Source organism: Phascolarctos cinereus, unplaced genomic scaffold (genome assembly GCF_003287225.1).
Source record: "Phascolarctos cinereus isolate Bilbo 61053 unplaced genomic scaffold, phaCin_HiC Scaffold_5;HRSCAF=322, whole genome shotgun sequence".
Lineage (NCBI taxonomy): Eukaryota > Metazoa > Chordata > Mammalia > Diprotodontia > Phascolarctidae > Phascolarctos > Phascolarctos cinereus.
This window is the reverse complement of record NW_027555958.1, coordinates 178,591,167-178,609,302: the sequence shown is the minus strand read 5'-3', so window position 1 is coordinate 178,609,302 and position 18,136 is coordinate 178,591,167. Positions and strand designations below refer to the sequence as shown.

General features: G+C 39.4%; 1 protein-coding gene across 1 annotated transcript in view; it reads left to right on the top strand.

Moving 5' to 3' along the window:
• The first annotated feature begins 76 nt into the window (after nt 1-76).
• CUNH6orf163 (chromosome unknown C6orf163 homolog) overlaps nt 77-18,136 on the top strand; it is a 29,879-nt gene continuing 11,819 nt past the window's right edge. The window contains exons 1-2 of the mRNA XM_020976315.2: nt 77-5,945; nt 14,517-14,611. Coding sequence (XP_020831974.1) covers nt 5,798-5,945; nt 14,517-14,611 — 243 coding nt within the window. The 5' untranslated portion in view covers nt 77-5,797. The remainder of the gene's footprint in view (nt 5,946-14,516; nt 14,612-18,136) is intronic.

Here is an 18,136-nt window from a genome sequence, read left to right as displayed (position 1 = left end):
GCTGTGTGCAAAATAATTCCTTTTCTATATAGCAAGAAGATATTCATTAGTTAGGAAAGAATTGGGGGGAAAATGTGTGCAGGTGGAATTGAGGGTATGAAAAAAGTTCAAAACTTTTTTTAAAAATTACAGACTTGTTCAGGTACATATGGGTCGTCTTCCTATCCTTCATTTAAACTATGGCTGTGGTACAGACAGGTTTTCAAGATATTGCAGCAAGCAAAGGTGAGCCAGAGCTGCTCCCTCATAGGGAATCTGCTAATCACCACAAAAAAAACAAAAAGAGAGGACTCCCTAAGTTTCCAGCCTAAATATGTTATAGATCGCTAAGTGGCACACTGCATAGAGCACTGAAAGACCCAAGTTCAGATCCAACTTAAGACACTTCCTGGGCAAGTCACTTAGCCGATATCTGCCTCATTATCCTCATCCATGAAATGAGGATAATAATAGCATGTACCTCCTAAGGCTGTTGTGAGGATGAAATGAGATAATATTTGTAAAGCTGTTTGTAAATCTTAAAGTGCCATGTAAATGTTAATTATTATTATTCCAATTGCAGTTGTACAAGTGAGAGTCTGAGATTTCACCAGTGTGGATTTCTAGCTGCTGAAAGTTACCTTTCGAAATGTATTGTCTCTCCCCCTCTTGGTCCCCCTCCCTCTTTTTTTGTTGAAAGTATACCAGAGTAAGATTATCTACTGATGAAAGTTACTTTGGGGAGGCTGGGATGAGGTGGGAAATTATCCAAAGACAATGACGGATATTGTTTTAGGGAGTGTATGAAGGTCCGTAGGTAGGCTTTTTCTTTCTAGGCATTCTAGGGCTGGTAATAAATCAATCAGTATCAATCAATGAACATTTATTAAGCACCTACTAGGTGCCTGGTACTGTGCTAATTAATGCTAGGGATTCAAAAAGAGGCCAAAGACAGTTCTTGCCCTCAAGGAGCTTGTGATCTAATGGAAACCACAAACAAGCTATATGCAGGTTAAATAGGTTAGTTAACAGTGGGAAGACACTAGAATTAAAGAGAGGTTCAGAAAATCTTCCTATAGGAGATGGGATTTTAGTTGGGACTTAAAACCAGGGAAGCCAGTAGGTGGAATTGGAGAGGAAGAGAATTCCAGGAATGGGAGACAGTTGTGCTGAGCCAAAAGATGGAGTATCCTGTTGATGGAAACCCATAAAGGCATTTCAGTCTTAGCTCACCCTCAACACTTGAGTTTTTTAGTTTCTTTAAATCTATTTGAAAAAATACCCGCATGACCTACAAAAATTCATTGTTCATTATTTAGTCTTTTTTCAGTTGTATCAGATTCTTCAGAACCCCATTTGGGGTTTTCTTGGCAAAGATTCTAGAGTGATTTGCCATGTCCTTCTCCAGCTCATTTTACAAATGAGGAAACTGAAGCAAAGAGAGTTAAGGGACTTGGCCAGGGTCACACAGCTAGGAAGTGTCTGAGTCTTCCTGACTCCAGGCCTAGTGCTCTATCCACTGAGCCACCTACCTGTCTACTAAAATTAGGGTGAGCAAAAGAATAATTAATCCAAAGTGTTGGGTTTTCCTAGAAAGAGGTTCAATATTATAGAACTTTTAATACTAGGTAAGGAAATCCCTACTGTTTGCAAAGTGATATTTGTCATAAAGCAGTTGTCATTGAACAAAGAGCAAGATTTCTTAAATTAATTTTTGAAATTAGAAGTATTGATGAGAACAAGTTTTCTTCCTTTTGTTTGTGTTTACTGAAGTATTGCATACTAAAAGTTTTCTACTATTGGACCCTAGAATTTTTCATCTCCTTATATGCCAAATCATATCATTCAGAGTTAAGTTTCAAGACTTAGAAAAACTTCAGTCTTTCTGAGGTCTAGTCTGTGTTGTTCTCAAGTTAAGCTAAAGAAAAATTTTTTCTTCCACTTTTTTAAAATTTGTGTCTTCTGCCTTTAGGTATGGTTGTGGTAGATGCTATGTACATTTGTGCACTGTCATATTAAGTTTTTAGACAGTGTGGAGCCTTGCTAAATGAGCTGATGATGATCTAGCAATTCTGACTTAAAAGCAAATGCTACTGGCTAAAAAAGAGTCAATGAGAATGAAGAGGAGAGTAGTGTAGTAGGAAGGGGTGAGAAGCTGGGAGACCTGGATTGGAGCCTGGGCTCAAGCTATACTTCAAGTCTGAAATAGTCTTCCTAAATGTAAAATTCTAGGAAGACTTTTAGCTACAGACCATAGGACAGTTTTCATAGTATGTATAATATGTGAAAAGAACTTGTACATGTATGGGTCTTGTTATCCACCCTTGCTTTGTGACCTTCCTTAAGTCACTTGACCTTCAAGTCACCACGCAAAATGTTGGATAAATAAAACTTATGCCACCTAGCTCACAGAGCCATTGTAAAAGAATAAAAAGAAATGATATGTGAAATGTTTTGTAGCCATAAAGCTATTATTCTTAGATCCTAAATGTTGCATGTGTAAGAGCAAATCTATTTGGTAGCCTTCTTGCTGTTCCTGGTATGACACTGAATCTCCTGTCTCTAGGCTTTTTCACTTACTGTCCCTCCTGCCTAGAATTCTTTCTCTCTTCATTTCTGCTCTTCTTGATTCCCTGGCTTCCTTCAAGGCCCAGCTAAAGTCCCACCTGTATAGGAAGCCTTTCCTGGGCCCTCTTAATGCTAGTGTCTTCCCTCTGTTGATTATCTCCAGTTTATCCTGTATATATCTTGCTTATGTGTCGTTATAGTTGTGGCCCCCATTAGAGCAGCAATTGTTTTTTTTTCTTTCTTTGTCTTAGCAGATCTCTTAGCACAGTACCTAGCACATAATAGGTGCTTACTAAATGTTTGTTGATAACACTGTCAAATAACGCCTTCCTCTGTTACTGTGTAGTAAATAAATAGTTAATCTGTGGCTAAAATCACACCATATCTTTCCTGATCTCCTTTGTTGCTAGGGCCTTCCCCATAAGGTTTATCCTTTCTATTGTTTATATATAGTTGTTTGCATGTTTGTCTTCCCCTGTACCATCTTTTCTCTTTCTTTGTATCCCCAGCTCTCAGCACAGTGCCTGGCACATAGTAGAGTAAGTGCTTATTGAATGAATTAGTTTAGCCCTGTAATACAGTATATCATATAACTTAGACCAAAGTGGTTCAAAATATCCTTTACATTTAAAACTAATATCCTGTTATGCATTTGACTGACCTGTGTCCATTGGTGCCATAGAATGGTAGATCTAGTGTGTTATAGATTGTAGTTTGATTGTTGCCGTGCTGTCTTTTAGATACAGTTCTAGACCATTACAATTTTTGATAAAGAGGAAAAAAGGCAGTTGCATGGCAAACTGAAGCAGAATAAGTGCAGAAAGGAAGGCTGGAAGTCTTTAGGTTAATTTGACAGGTTCAGCAGCAAACATGTGTTATGTGCCTGGCACCATGCTGGGCACTGAGGAGATAAAGATAGACACCAAATAGCTCAAGTTGTTTTCCTTCAGCGGGGGGAAGGAGAGGATACAGCTAAGTGAATAGAAAGTAGTTTCAAAGGGAGATACAAATAGGAGAGGATGTGCTTCAGAAAAGGATTTATGTAAGAGGTGACCTTAGAATTATACTTTAAAGAAAGCTAGGGGCTTCTGAAAGATAGAAGTGAAAAAGGAATGCCCAGGGTCAGCAAAATTGTGGAAGCAGGAAATGAAATGCTGTACATTAATTGGAGTATGTTTATAAATAGGGTGACATGAAAACAGATATGTATATGTGTATCTCCATCAATACACCTAGCACAGCTTCAAGTCTCAAAAAAAATTGATATTGTCCCATTTTTAAACTTTGAATTTTAGAGCAAAGTTCAAGTTTTAGTTGCTTTAGTTTGATGCATTAAAAATGGCCTTTATGTTTGAGTACTCAATAAATATTTGCCTTAAATAAAAAAAAATCTTGAGTTTGGGAGTGGGAGGTAGCTCTTTACAAATAGTGGTTCTAGGTTAAGCTTAAATTTTAAGAGGCAACATTTATAACATTTAATGGGCTTTATAATAATGATTGCAGCTGCAGACCAAAGAACAGTCTTCATGTGTGTAGAATATGCAAAGGGAATTGGCCTTGTCAGCTATGTATCTCAGTTGCCATTGGAATGTCAGTCAACAAGAGGTCCAGAGGTCCTTCATTGTAATGCAGTGGAGAAGATGCTGGTTGGACTTGATATCGAGATCTGAGTTCCAATTCCTGCTGTACCACTTGATAATAGCTCTGTGACCTTGGATTGTTGAATCAAAGACTATTAGAGATGGGAGGACCTTGAAGACTATCTGCGAAATCAAGCTTTCAGGATCCTGGTTTTCCTCATCTGTGAAGAGAGAGGATTGATCTAGTCTGTAAAGGTTCCTTCTGTTTCTAACATTGTCTGAGAAAGGTCTGCTCATTTCTTCCAGAGCCTAAAGAATAGCTGAGATGGAAAAACTTAAGTGAGAGGATTTACTGTAGCATTACAACTGAAAAGGACTTTTCAAGATTCTCCAAACCTCAGGTCCTTGGCCTGGGGTCTGTGAACTTGATTTTTGTTTGTTTTTAATACTGTTATGACTGTATTTCAATATGATTAGTTTCCTTTACAATCCTATTTATTTCATTTTATCCATTTAAAAACATTCTGTCGAAGCAGCTAGGTGGCGCAATGGATAGAGCACCAGCCCTGGAATCAGGAGGACCTGAGTTCAAATTCAGCCTCAGACATATAACACTTACTAGCTGTGTGACTGGGCATGTCACTTAACCCCAATTGCCTCACTGAAACAAAACAAAATATTCTGTCAAAGGAACTCTATGATGCAAAAAAGGTTAAGAAACTTGCTCTAGTCCTACACCCTCATCCTAAAGATGAGAAATTCAGGATATGCCTTAAACTATTAATCAGTAAAACCTCAAATGCAAGAAAAGAAATGGTGAGAATAAGAGCACCAGTTTTGGTATTTAGTGGCTCTGCTTTCATCCTGCCTAGTGACTATTGATAAGAAATACAGAAGCAAGGAGAAGAGAAGAGAGGGAGAAAGGCTTCCTTAAACCAGGTGAGAAGAAAAAGAGGAAGAGATGAGGAAAAAGAAACAAAGAAGGAAGGAAAGAGAAAAAGAACTGTCAGATGGTCAAGTCACTTTTATGTCATGTTTTGGTAGTTTTAATATATATGTTTGTGTCATTACAATAACAAGTTTGTTAATTATATAACCTAGGAAACCAGATCTGATTATTTGGGGTACTGACTTCATTTCCCCTCTAAATTGTAGTGTCATTTCCCAAAAAGTAGTTTTATCGCTACATTACCAAGCCTTTCATTCATATGTAATCTAATGTACTTCCTGCAGTGTGGACCTCTGGGAAATCAATTGTTCAAATACCTTAAAACAAAGCATCTGAAAAACTGTGAAATACTCCATAGTAATCTCTTTTGTCATTTCCAGACACTTTTGTGAGCAAAGCTTGACCCTGGCAACAGTTGCTAAGGAAGTTACAATTTATAGCTTCAAGTCTGAAGGTCAACCTTCAGTAAAACCACCTTCTCAGCTCCATGCAGTAAGGTCCTTCAGTTTTCCCAATGCTTTTATTTGTAGGGATTCCTTTAATTCATAATGGTGAATGATTTAATCCTCAAGCCATCCTCCAGACTTCACCTTGAAACAGTAAACCACCTCCAGTCTGCTGAAAAGATTATTTTCCCTCAGAATCCCTATTATTGCTTTTCCTAATCCTAGAATGATAGTATCAGCCACTCTACATTTTGAATGTTGCCTTAAATTCAACTATGATTCGGAATCCAAATCTCGAAAACTTTGTTTGCTGTGCAGTATGTAATAAAGTAATACCACCACCACCTACTGAGGAAGCTTTTGAACGGATCCATGAATACAAACCATTTAAGACAAGGTTTTATACTCATAAGGATATACTAGGTAAGTGAGTCTGTGATCTCCTCTAGTTGCACTAATATTTCGTAGTGGCAGATTTAAGCCTTCCTGTCACCTCATTGTCTATCTCTGCTTATGTTTGTTGATTAAAGTTACATGATCATTAACTTGTGTGTCTTCCAACCATTTTTTCAGTCCAGATCTATGACTTCATCAGTATAGGGAATTCCGAGGGTGGAAACTCTTTAGTGCTTCAGATCAGCAACTTTAATTTATGGTCTTAGAGAGTTTGCTTAGGGCTTTTGAGAGGTTAAGTGAATTGCCCAGGTCTACATAGCCACCATGCATCAGAGGCAGGAGTTCCAGGTCGTGCTGATAAGACTTACCATACCATACTGTCTACTAGGATCTGCCTCTATGTAGTGTCTCTAACTAATTGGGGTAAGTAGAGGAGGAATTTCCACTAAAAGCAAGAAATAATGTGATTCCTGGAGGAGAATTTGTCTCCTTTGCTGCTTTTTTCCAATCAATCAACAAGCTTGCAGTATGCATGCTACACTATGTATGTACAGACTTGCTTTAAATCTAGGTACTTTCCTAGCTGCCTTCTCTGTTCTGTGGTGATGGTGTCTACATCCGTAGCTTCAGGTATTACTTCTGTGCAGTTCATAGGATAATTTATAACTGGATGAGACTTTGGAAATCACCTAGTCTACCACCTATCTTTTACATATGAAGACAGTGAGACCCAGACAGGTGAATTGCTTCCTCAAGGGAGCATAGCCAAGATTCATACTCAATTCCTCTGACTTTAAACCAGTGCCCTTTGCACAGCAGTGCAAAGGTTCTGAAAATATTATCTGCCTACTCCAAAATCTTCATTAGGCGGAGTCTGCTGCTGGTGGAGGTAAGACCAAAGTCCCTCAAGTGACATTGAAACCCTCCATAATCTGTTTTTTTTATTATTCTTTTTTCATTGACAAGTATTTTAATTTCTCTTCCTGCCACCTCTCCCTGCCAATATTGAAAAAAAGGAAGGAAAAAAGAAAGCTCTTATTAAAAAAATCTTCGTTGTCAAGCAAAACATTTCATTGGCCATATTAAAAAAATGTCTCATTTTGCATTGAGTTTGTGATCACCTCTGTCAGGAGGTGGGCAGCATACTTTTTTACCATTGGTCTTCTGGATGGTAGGTGGTCATTACACTTAATACTCAGAGCATAATTTGGTTTCAACTTTATCATAACAGTGGAAAAACAAAACAGAACTCCAGACTTGAAGTCAGAAGACCAGAGTTTGAGTCAGAACTCTGCTTCTGATTAGCTGATCTTGGGCAAGTCAATCTCTCTGAGCCTTAGTTTCTTCATTTGTAAAATAGTGGTATTTGCTTTGCCTATATCACAGGATTATTGTGAGGATAAAATGAGATAATATGTCAAAGTGCTCTGTAACCATCAAATGTGCTGTAAGTTATTTCTATTAGTGTGCTTCACATGTCCTATATTGTAGCCACACTAGATCAGAGGATTATAGACTTAGAGATGGAAGGGACAGATGAGGGAACTAGGTCCTTGAGAAGTTAAATGACTGAGCTGCCCAAGCTTACATAAAATAAGTTAAAGAATCAGGATTAGAACCCATGTCCTCTGATTCAAATGTCAGTTGTCTTTCCTTTATATGACGTTGCCTCTCAGATTACTTGCATTGTTGCATTGCATGATGATATCCCAGTTAGTCAATAAACATTTGTTAGGTGCCTACTGTGCCAGTCACTGTGCTGCTTTCCTGGATCCTTGTACTTTCCACCTTAACTTTAAATGCCTCCTTTTCCATTCCTGTCTTTTAAAATCCTAGTCATCTTTTTGACCCAGCTCAAATGTCACCTCCTTTGTGAAATATTCCCTGATCCCCCTTGTAATCAATGCAGGGAGTAGAGTTACATGTTCTTTTCTTCATTCCTTTATCCCCAGTTTTCCTATCAGAAAAGCATTCCAAGCTGACTTGGAGCCTTATAAAATGGTTCCCTAAAGTAATCCCAAATGCTCCTGTGTCCTTTTTTTTTTGTTTTTGTTATTACCCTTATATTAATACTATGTGACTAGATGTAGTTCCATTTCATTACTAGCACTTGTGGTAGGGATATATAAAGATATGAAGACCATCCTTCAGATTTAGTGGCTCAGGGGGACTAAAGGTTTATACTGTTGATATCACTTCCTCTTTTCTGGAGTACAAAAACAACCATGAAATGCCGCATAACATTCTCTCTGAAGCTTGACTAGGAGATCCTGATGAGTAGCTCAGGCTGGGGAGCTTTGCTCATCTGAATCACTTGAGCTGTTCTGAAGGCCTATCCTTGTTTTATATCCTTCTCTTACTATGGTAAAATAAATCTCCTTTTATTAACTGTTGATTGACCTTACAAGTGTCTCATTTTGATCCTAAGGAAAGAGATAAAAACCTCAGACCAATGGCTCCCCCACATGTGGCTGAGTAAGCAGTGACTCCTTGAGGTCAAATATCAAAGGCTGATTTCCAAATATGGTCTGGCCATCCCAGGGCACATTCTAGGCTAATTCCCACTACCCATAGATAAAGAGGCACAGAAGAGACCCCAGTTCTCTTGAGAAACTCACAAGCAGTAACAGCTCTGAGGTTCAAATTCCATGGAAAATATTCTTCAGGTAATTACTCTAACACACAAAAAAAGTACAGAAACAGAAACACAGGACTACAGTGGATACAATGGTTCTCCTAGTTCCATGTCCCTGTAGCTGTACTCTAATGGTACCTCATACTTCCTCTGGCTTCTCCAGAGCAAATCTAATTTTTCCTAATTTGGCCTAATCCTGATCACCAACACTAGTGGATATTCTGATATCAGTTAATTAATGAGTATTATTTGTTAAAGAGCCTATTGTGCACCAAGTATTGAGTATATAAATACAATAAATGAACAATCCCTTACGAAGAGCTTACATTCTAATGGAAGAGACAAGTATACATGTAGAATTGTGTATATATGGTTGCTGGGAAGTGCCTGGAAGCCCCTGGGCCTGAACTGCTTCCTGTTCTTCCAATTTTAACCAACTCTTCATTGTTATGTCTATGTAGGGACAAGATCTTCCCTGCCTCCTCTACAGCCAAATCCCTGCCAACATAATAAATGTTCATCTACGCTAATGATAGGTCATCTTGGCAGTTTGACTTCCCTGTCTTCTATGTTTGGCCTGTGGGAGCTACCAATGGGAAAAGTAAATGGAACACCTTTTGTAACCATACTTGTCAATTTCCAAAAGACTTTCTAGAGTCCATGGAATATGAATAATTAATTATGATTCCTGACCTGATTTGACTTTCTACTTCCGAAACAGTGTTTCCCTATCCCTGTATAAGGGAATGCCTTTTTTTTTTTTTAAGACTTAAGCAAAATTGAAGGTATGAAGCAAGAGTTCTCAAACTTTTTGGTGTCAGGATCCCATTACAGTCTTTAAAAATTATTGAGGACCTCCTCCCCCCAAAACCTTCTGTTTATGTGAGTTATACCGGTTAATATTTACCATGTTAGAAATTTTTTTTTTTTGGCTAGGCGGTGGGGTTAAGTGACTTGCCCGGGGTCACACAGCAAGTGAATGTTATGTGTCTGATGCCAGATTTGAACTCAGGTCCTCCTGACTCCAGAGCCGGTGCTCTTATCCACTGTGCCACCTAGCTGCCCCCATGTTAGAAATTATTATTGTTGTTGTTTGTCCTTGGTACTTGAAGAGGACCAATTATATCACAATGTTGGGGTGAAGGTACAGTGTGTTCAGCTGTGGCTGAGCACTCCAGTATGAGCTCAGAAGGCTCCAACAAGATTAGGCACAAATAGATCATTTAAACAATTTTGGGATGGAGATGTCTTTAGATGTCTCTGTTTCCTTTGTGCTACTGCAATTCTGCTTTACTCATAGAGCATGTAGCATCTTCTTTGATGTAGACAGTCTTGTACCAGCATTTCCCATGTCTCACAATTGTTACTAAAGTTCTTCAGAGAGACCTTGAGAGTGTCCTTGTACTGCTTCTTCTGACCTATGTGTAAGCACCTGCCTTACGTGAGTCCTCCATAGCATATTAGTATTAGAAATTGTATAATTATTATTATTATTATTATTTTGAAAATAGCTTTGATCTCAGCTCTCCACACATCCACCCGTAAAGGGCCTTGGGGGCCCATGACCATATTTTGAGAACTGCTGCTCTGAGAGGAAAAGATGGAGACAGTGAAGTGAGAGAATAAGGTCCTTGCATATGAAAAGACCAGAGATAATAAACCTGCCCCTGGGCACAGATTGCCTTCTTACTACCCTTACCTCCAAGTATTTGTGTAAAGATCCAGTAGGAATCCAGAAATTTAACTGGATAGTCACCGTAAGTTAGGATGAGGTTTCCTCACCAAGGGAACCCAGTTCTGAACCATGAATAGCTGTTGAGCAAGAAAATTTATAACTCTTCCACCTGCCTGTTAGGTAATCTCAGAGCTGAGACCCTTTGGCAGTCAAATAGAAGTGGCTTTTGTCAGTCCTTGACAAAAGGTTTCTACCTTTTCTGAAAGAGCACAGTAGCACTCCAGCTGAAAGGAACACAACTTCCCAGCTGAAGTATCAGAATAACCCCCGTCCCTGGCTGAGATTAAATAAAGGTGGCAGAGTGTATATAGCTCTATATCAAAAAAATAATCCCAGAGAGTCTAGCAGATAAAGCCATCCAGTACAGGTGCCACATTCTCTAACAAGTCAGCCTAGCAGCCAAGTAATTTGCCCAGTTTAACCTGGAAATAAATTGACCTGTCCAGCTGAAAATCCTGTGCATTGTAAAGAGCCAGTTAAGTAGTGGAGCAGCCCATTTGACACTGGCATGATGCCTCAGCTGCCAGTAAATTTCATGAAGACTCTAGAAAAAAGGACTTCAGATTTCTACAGTTCTGGAGTTGTGGGTTACCTTGGCCACACAGTTCCTCTCTATGTGTGTCTTATTACCACTTCACTTTAAATATGGGCCTACTCTTCTGTTTACCCCAGGACTTTTGGTAGGAGAGTATGCCTAGATTTTTGGAGGGGGAAATGCTTTGTTGAGTAAATGTCTTTTCCAAGAGCTAATTGAGTCTACTAGCTAATTGCTAGTGGAAAGTCTGCCAGTAGGGGCTTGTGTACTATAGTGTTATGAATAGTCATTCACAAGATTGTCCTGGAACCCAAGGTAGTAGGTGCCCTTCTGGGAACCCAACATGCTAATATGAATACAAATCGGGAGGGGAGTCCAGAGAGAGTGTAAATATGAGGGAGTGTAAAATAAGCATGACTTTATTTACTCTTGATACTTTGGAGGTCATGTTGATTTTTTTTACAGGTTATTCAAATGCGGTGTTTAATATTTCAGGGTCATGTAGCTAATGTGTGCTCTATTGTATGTGCTCCCCAAAGGAAGAAAGTGAATCAATTACTTATGAAGTTTAATTAGGTTCATAATTAACATACCTTTAATGTCAAATATGGGGGCTACACACTATCTTCACAATATGCTATACAAATAATTTAAATTACTTTCATTTCACATGCCTGGTCATGTTTCTTCCCAACCAATCTTTAGTCATTCAGTTTTCACACTGCAGATGTTTAGTGTGGAGAAGAAAAGACTGAGAGGAGGTATCACCACTGTCTTTTAGTTGGAAGAGAGATTAGATTTCTTCTGTTTGGCCCCAAAGGACAAAACTAAGAGCAATGAATGGAAGTTGGAAAGAAGCAAATTTAAGCTTGATGATGCCAGGAAACTTTTAAAACAATTAGAGTTCTGCAAAAGTGGAATGAGCTTGACACATGAGTTCCTTCTCAGTGGAGGTCCTCAAGCATGAAATGAAGAGCCAACCATTTCTAGGGTGTATTGAAGAAGGGATTTTTGTGTAGGCATCGGTTGGACTAAATGACTTCTGAAGTCCCTTCCAGTTCAGAGATTCTGTGAATCTCCTCCCATCCTCCCAGTCCCTCAGGACTCACCTCCTTGGAGTCATCCTGTATTCCTCACTATCTCTCACCTCTCATAACTGAAATGGTGCCAAGACTTGTCGATTTCACCTTTGCAACATCTCTTGAATAAGCCCCCTTCTCTTCTGTGACACTGCTACCACCCTGGTGCAGGTCTTCATCACCTCATGCCTGGGTTATCGCCATAGCCAGCTGATGGGTCTGCCTGCCTCAAGTATCCCTACTCTCCAATACATGATCCATTTAGCCATTAAAGTGATTTTCTTAAAGAGCAGATCTGACCGTGTCACCACCCTACTCAATAAACTCCAGTAGCTCCCTATCACCTCCAAAATAAAATACAAAATGCTCCGAGGTTCAAACACCTTCATAACCTAGCCTCCTCCTATCCAGTCTTCTTAGACCTTGGTCCCTACCATGAACTCTTCAGTCCAGTGACACTGGCCTCCTGGCTGTTCCATGAACAAGATACGCCATCTCTCAGCTCTGGGCCTTTTTTCTGACTGTCTCTCATGCCTAGAATGCTCTCTTCATCTTTGCCTACTGGCTTCCCCAGCTTCCTTTAAGTCCCAATTAAATTCCCATCTTTTACTGGCAGCCTTTCCCAACCCTTCTTAATGATAGTGCCTTCTCTCTCTTAATTGCTTCCTATTTATCCTGTATACAGCTTGTTGGTGTGTAAATTTTTGCTTGTTATTTTCCCTATTAGATTGTGAGCCCCTTGAGGCCATCTTTTGCCTCTTTTTGTACCCCCCCTACTTTTATGTCCCTGGCACATAGGCACTAAAGCTTATTTACAGACTGACTGAACACTATATTAAGCAAATGAACATGAACATCAGCCCTGTTTCCAAGCAGCCCCCATGACTATCATCTAAAGAAGTAGTCTCTCTAAAGCAGAGAGGCTCACCATTTTTGCTACCACCAATACCAACTGCTAGCCAACTGCCACCATCAAGTGGGTAATTGACACTGAGACAAGTGACTTGCCCAGGGTCACAGAGCTAGTAAGTGTCTGAGACCAGATTTGAACTCATGGAGATAAGTCTTCCTGACTCCAGACCCAGTTCTCTATCCACTGCACCACACTGTTGCTGACATGATGTTTGTGGTGCTTGTTCACAGATATTCAAATGTGCCCACACGTAAGCTTCAGGGACTGTAATTGTTTTACTGAGGGAAAGATGCAATCTCCTCCTGATTCTTCAAGAGGATCAGAAGAGAAGGAAGGAACATGCCTTTCAATGTTGTCATGTCTACCAAGCTTCACTTGCTGAGGGAGAATGCAAAAAGACCAAAAGGCCTAGAGATAAAAATTATATAGGATGATGGCCTCTGCTAATTTAGAGGGAGTAAAAGGCAAAAGTGAGAAATTTGGGATATAGGAAGAGTCTATCTTCATGACTGGGCCATCCTTTGAGATGCCACTGTTCTACTTGAACAATAAGGCAGTAGTGAAGAGCAGGGGATCTTACATATAGCCATTCCTGAAAGTGGCCAAAGGGCAGAATCATCAGATCTGCCTGTGTCACAACAGTGAACAAGGGAAAAGTCAAGGAGATGTCCTAGTTCCTGATTTTCCCAACTGATTGGTAACTGCCCTTAAGGAGGCCATAAGTAGAAGAACCTTGGGGGAAGATTGCTGGTTCTGTGTGGGAGTACCTGAATCATGTACCTGGAACTCCTGAATTTAGGGCTGCCTAGGATTGGAGGATGGCAACTAGGTGATGCAGTGGATAGAGTGCCAGGCCTGGAATCAGGAAGACTCATCTTCTTGAGTTCAAATCTGGCCTCTGACACTTACTAGCTATGTGATCTTGGGCAAGTTACTTAACTTTGTTGGCCTGTTTCCTCATCTGTCAAATGAGCTGGAGAAGAAAATGGCAAGCCACTCCAGTATCTTTGCCAAGAAAACCCTAAATGAGGTCATGAAGAATCAGACATAACTGAACAACACCACCATCCAAGTATGAGAATTTTTTGAATTTTAAGTATTGGTAAAATGGGTGTAATAATTCTTACCTCACAGGGTTTCTATGAATATGAGATGAAGTCATGGATATGAAAGTGCTTTACAAGGTTAGAAGTACTCCTCCAATATGAAGTAGTACTACTACTATTATTACTACTAGTCCTCTTTTCTACTGAACCCCACAACTGAAGGCACTGAACTCATGAAAGTACATGTAGGGGAACTCTCAAAGTGAAAATTCCCTCCAGCAATGCAAATCTTCAGCTATGTAATTTGGAGTCTTGGAGACTTGGCTGGGGCACTGAGAGGTTAACTAACTTTCCCAGTCACATAGCATGTGTCAGAAGGAGCACTTGAACCCAGGTCTTCTTGACTTAAAAAATTACACCATGCTGCCTCTCAGTCCTTTTGGTTGTATCCCTGAAATGGATTGTCAGGAAACTTTCTTCAAATTGAAATAAGTCATAACTGGATTTTGTTCATTCATTCCCCAGCCAGATATTTATTGAGCACCATCTATGTGCAAAGCATTGTGGTAGGTTCTGAGTATGCAAAGTACAAAGGTGATCAAAAGATAAAAGGCCATCTTTAGATGCTTACTATAATTTTCATTCAAATATGCAGATATTGGGATTGAGATTCATCAAAAGGAAGAAAAAATTAATCAAGATAAACTGGAAGAACTTCTTAAAGAGGCACAGGATGAAGTGTGGGCAAAGGTAAAATATCTTGAAACCTATTTAAAATCGTTATTTTCAAAGTCTTACACCAAGATCGGCATCTTGTCTCTCATGTTCTATTCAAAAGTGTCCTGTATAATTCCAGAAAAGGTCTTTGTTCAAAGTCGTGTGTGTGTGTGTGTGTGTGTGTGTGTGCGTGTGTGTGTGTGTGTGTTTGCATGTGCATGCATGCATACAAGAAAAATACCACCAGGGATACAACTGTTCTGTATTGCCTGGGCCTCTTTTTGGCAGACTTCCTCTCATTCTCCATGCCTACACCATGTGTCTGTGGACTTACACTTCATTCTGATGGGAATCATGGAGCTAAATCAAGCAATTTGGAGTCCCCCAAACCTTGACAATCCTCTTTAAAAAACAGTGAGTGGGACCATTAAGGAGGCACACAGTCTTTCCTGAAAGTGTTCCTTTCCCATTCCAATTATGTTGACTTGTTGCTGTACAAGTTGACTCACTGAATGGTTGTAAAGATCAGCAAATAGACAGGTTTGAGATGGTGTCATGGAGTACTGGACTTGGCATCAGGAAGATCCTGCCATACTTGCTCACTGGCATTGTTATCCTGGACAAATCCTTTCATTTATCTCTCAGCCTCAGTTCCCTCATCTATAAAATGGGAATAATGATAGCACTGAAATGATGATAATAAAAACACTTAACTCACTGAGTTGTTGAGATCAAATGAGATAATATATGTAATGTTTTTTGAGCCTTAAAGTGCTACATGCTAGCTATTATTATTAGACTACAGCATGTGATAAAGAGGGCTGACATTATGAAAAGCTATAGGCACAAGTACTCTTTCATTTCTTCATCTATAAAACAGGAACAAGAAGAAACATGTTCTAATGGACAGACGTGACCTCAGAGACAGGAATGATAATAATAGCTGGGATTTAGATAATACTTTAAGGTTTGCAAAAAACTTTACAAATGTTTTACTCTCACAATAATCCTGGGAGGTCGGTACTGTTATTATCCCCATTTTACAGATGAGGAAACTGAGGTCTACAGAGGTTAGGTGATTTGCTGAAGGTCACACAGCTATTAAGTGTCTGAGGCTGCATTTGAACTCTGGTCTTTTTTACTCCAATCCCAAGCACACTATCCACTGCACCACTCTTATGTGCCATTTGTTAGGCCCTACCTCTGGTACCTGATGGCTGAATGACTTGGTTAAGTCTTTGAACATAGTTCCAAGCCACTCTCTTAAGAATATTAGTTGCAGAACAGTTGCCAATCTACTTTGGTAAAGGAAGTTTCCACAGTAGGAACTCCCCACATCAGTGAAATCACATGAAGGTTATACTGTAGAATTGACTTGAGGACAGAGGCTTAGTGAAGGAATTATCAATGGACAAGAGAAGTAAATGGCACAAGATTATAAGATCCTAGAATTGAGATCTGAGATCTGAAAGGACCATAGAGAATGCTATAGTCCAAACCTAAATAACAAAGGCTCAGTTTGGGTGTGGATGAACATATTTCTCCATGGGATATAGACCAGGTTGAAGGCCATGCTGACCACCTGATGTGGGTAAATATAATTCTGAATCAATTGATCATAAGGTGATAGTCTTCTAGATATATCCATAGATTAGATGTTTATGTAAGGAAGAAACACTGGAATGGGAAACTCCATGTAGGGTTTTCAGTAGTTAACATATTTTGGTCAATTGGAAGAAAATTTGGAAGCGACAAAGACATAATGAGTAAAAGCGTCTGTAATAATAACTGATATTTATATAGTACTCTAAGGTTTACAAAGTGCTTTATTTACATTATCTCATTTGAGCCTTAAAACAACCCTTTGAATTAATAATAATAGTAATAGTAACTGCATTTTATATAGCCCTTTAAGGTCACTTTATAGATATTATTTTATTTGATCCTCTCAAGAAGCCTATGAGATAGGTGCTGTTACTATGCCCATTTTTCAGATCCAGATACTGAAGCAAACAGAGGTTAAGTGACTTGCCTAAGGTCACATAAAAAGTAAATGACAGAGAGAATTTGAACCTAGATCTTCCTGACTTTAAATCTAGCATTTTATCCACTCTACATAACAGTATTATCATCCCCATTTTATGCAAGAATGAACTAAGGCTGAGAGGCTAAATGATTTGCCCAGGATTACTTACTGCCAAAGGCAGGATTTGAACCCGGGTCTAGAACTCTGTCTATCATGCTGTACTGCCTCACAATGTAGTTTTAAACTTTAATAGCTAACCAAGCTATTGATTTGATATCTATTTGATAGCTTCATAAACCAATCCAATCAACTTGGGAGGACATGTGGTGACATAGGAAGAAACTGGATAAGGAGTCAGGCCACCTGGCTTCCAGGCCTGTATCTGACCTCTGTGAGTAGGGAGACCTTGGACAAATTATTTCATTTCTCAGGGGCCTCAATTTCCCCATGTGTAAAATTAGAGGGTTGGGATAAAATCCTTTTCAAATGTAGTACTCTGTAATTTTGATTTGTTTTCATGATATGCATGAAATATAGTTATTGTGCTGTAGCAAATCAAAGATCAGTATGTGGCATATGATTGCCACCAAGGATTTTGTTATCCAGCCTGAAGGTGTATGGCATCCATTGTGATGCTCAGAGTTTTCGGTTTGGGGGATAAGTATAAGATCCACTTTCAAGGTTTTTACTCTCTTGCCTTAAGGTGCAATAACACATCACTAACAGAGGTCCTAATGTGTCCTCTTTCAGCCTTGAACAGCCAGAGCTTCTGGAAGTGAAGGAGCCTTGATACAGAAGGGAAGAAATGACCAGGATCAGTATTCAACCAGTCAGTCAACAAGCCAGACTTTGAGCTAGGCAGTAGAGAATCAAAGACAAAAAATGAAACCTTCCCCAAAACCATCTCAAGAGAACTTACATTAGATGAAGGGTGATAGAGCCCAGCTATTTATGGAAGGGCTGGCACCCCCAGTCTAGAAAGAACCCATCCCTGTCCCTCAAACTCATGAATGAACTGTCCCCTGGGGCATGGCCATCCTTAGAGGGAAAAGTGACTGCTGTCACCTAGAATTTATTTTAGTGAAGGAACTAGCCCTTTAGGAACCAGGTACCCAGGAGAAGAGATTAAGGCCACTGCAGGAATATCTAGTTAGAACTTAGAAAACAGGCAGAAGGGAAGTGGTAGTAAAAATATTTGACAATTTGAATAAGAGCACATCGATGTTGTGGCATAATGGAGTGGTAAGTGAACTGGATTTGGAGCTGTAGGAACTAGGTTTGAACCCAATTCTGATGCTACCTGGCCTCAAGCCAGAATTGACTGTCTCGGTCTTGATCTTGTTTTGGTTTTAGTCTATAGAGTGAAGGCATTGGACTAGATTAATATTTTAAGATCCTTTTCATCTCTGTGTCCTGGGACTCATCATGGTAGAATGGAAAGAGTCATATATTTGTAATGAGAGGACTTAAATTCTGACACTATTTTCAACCTTTGACACCTTGGGTAACTTGCTACTTTGAGACTCAATTTC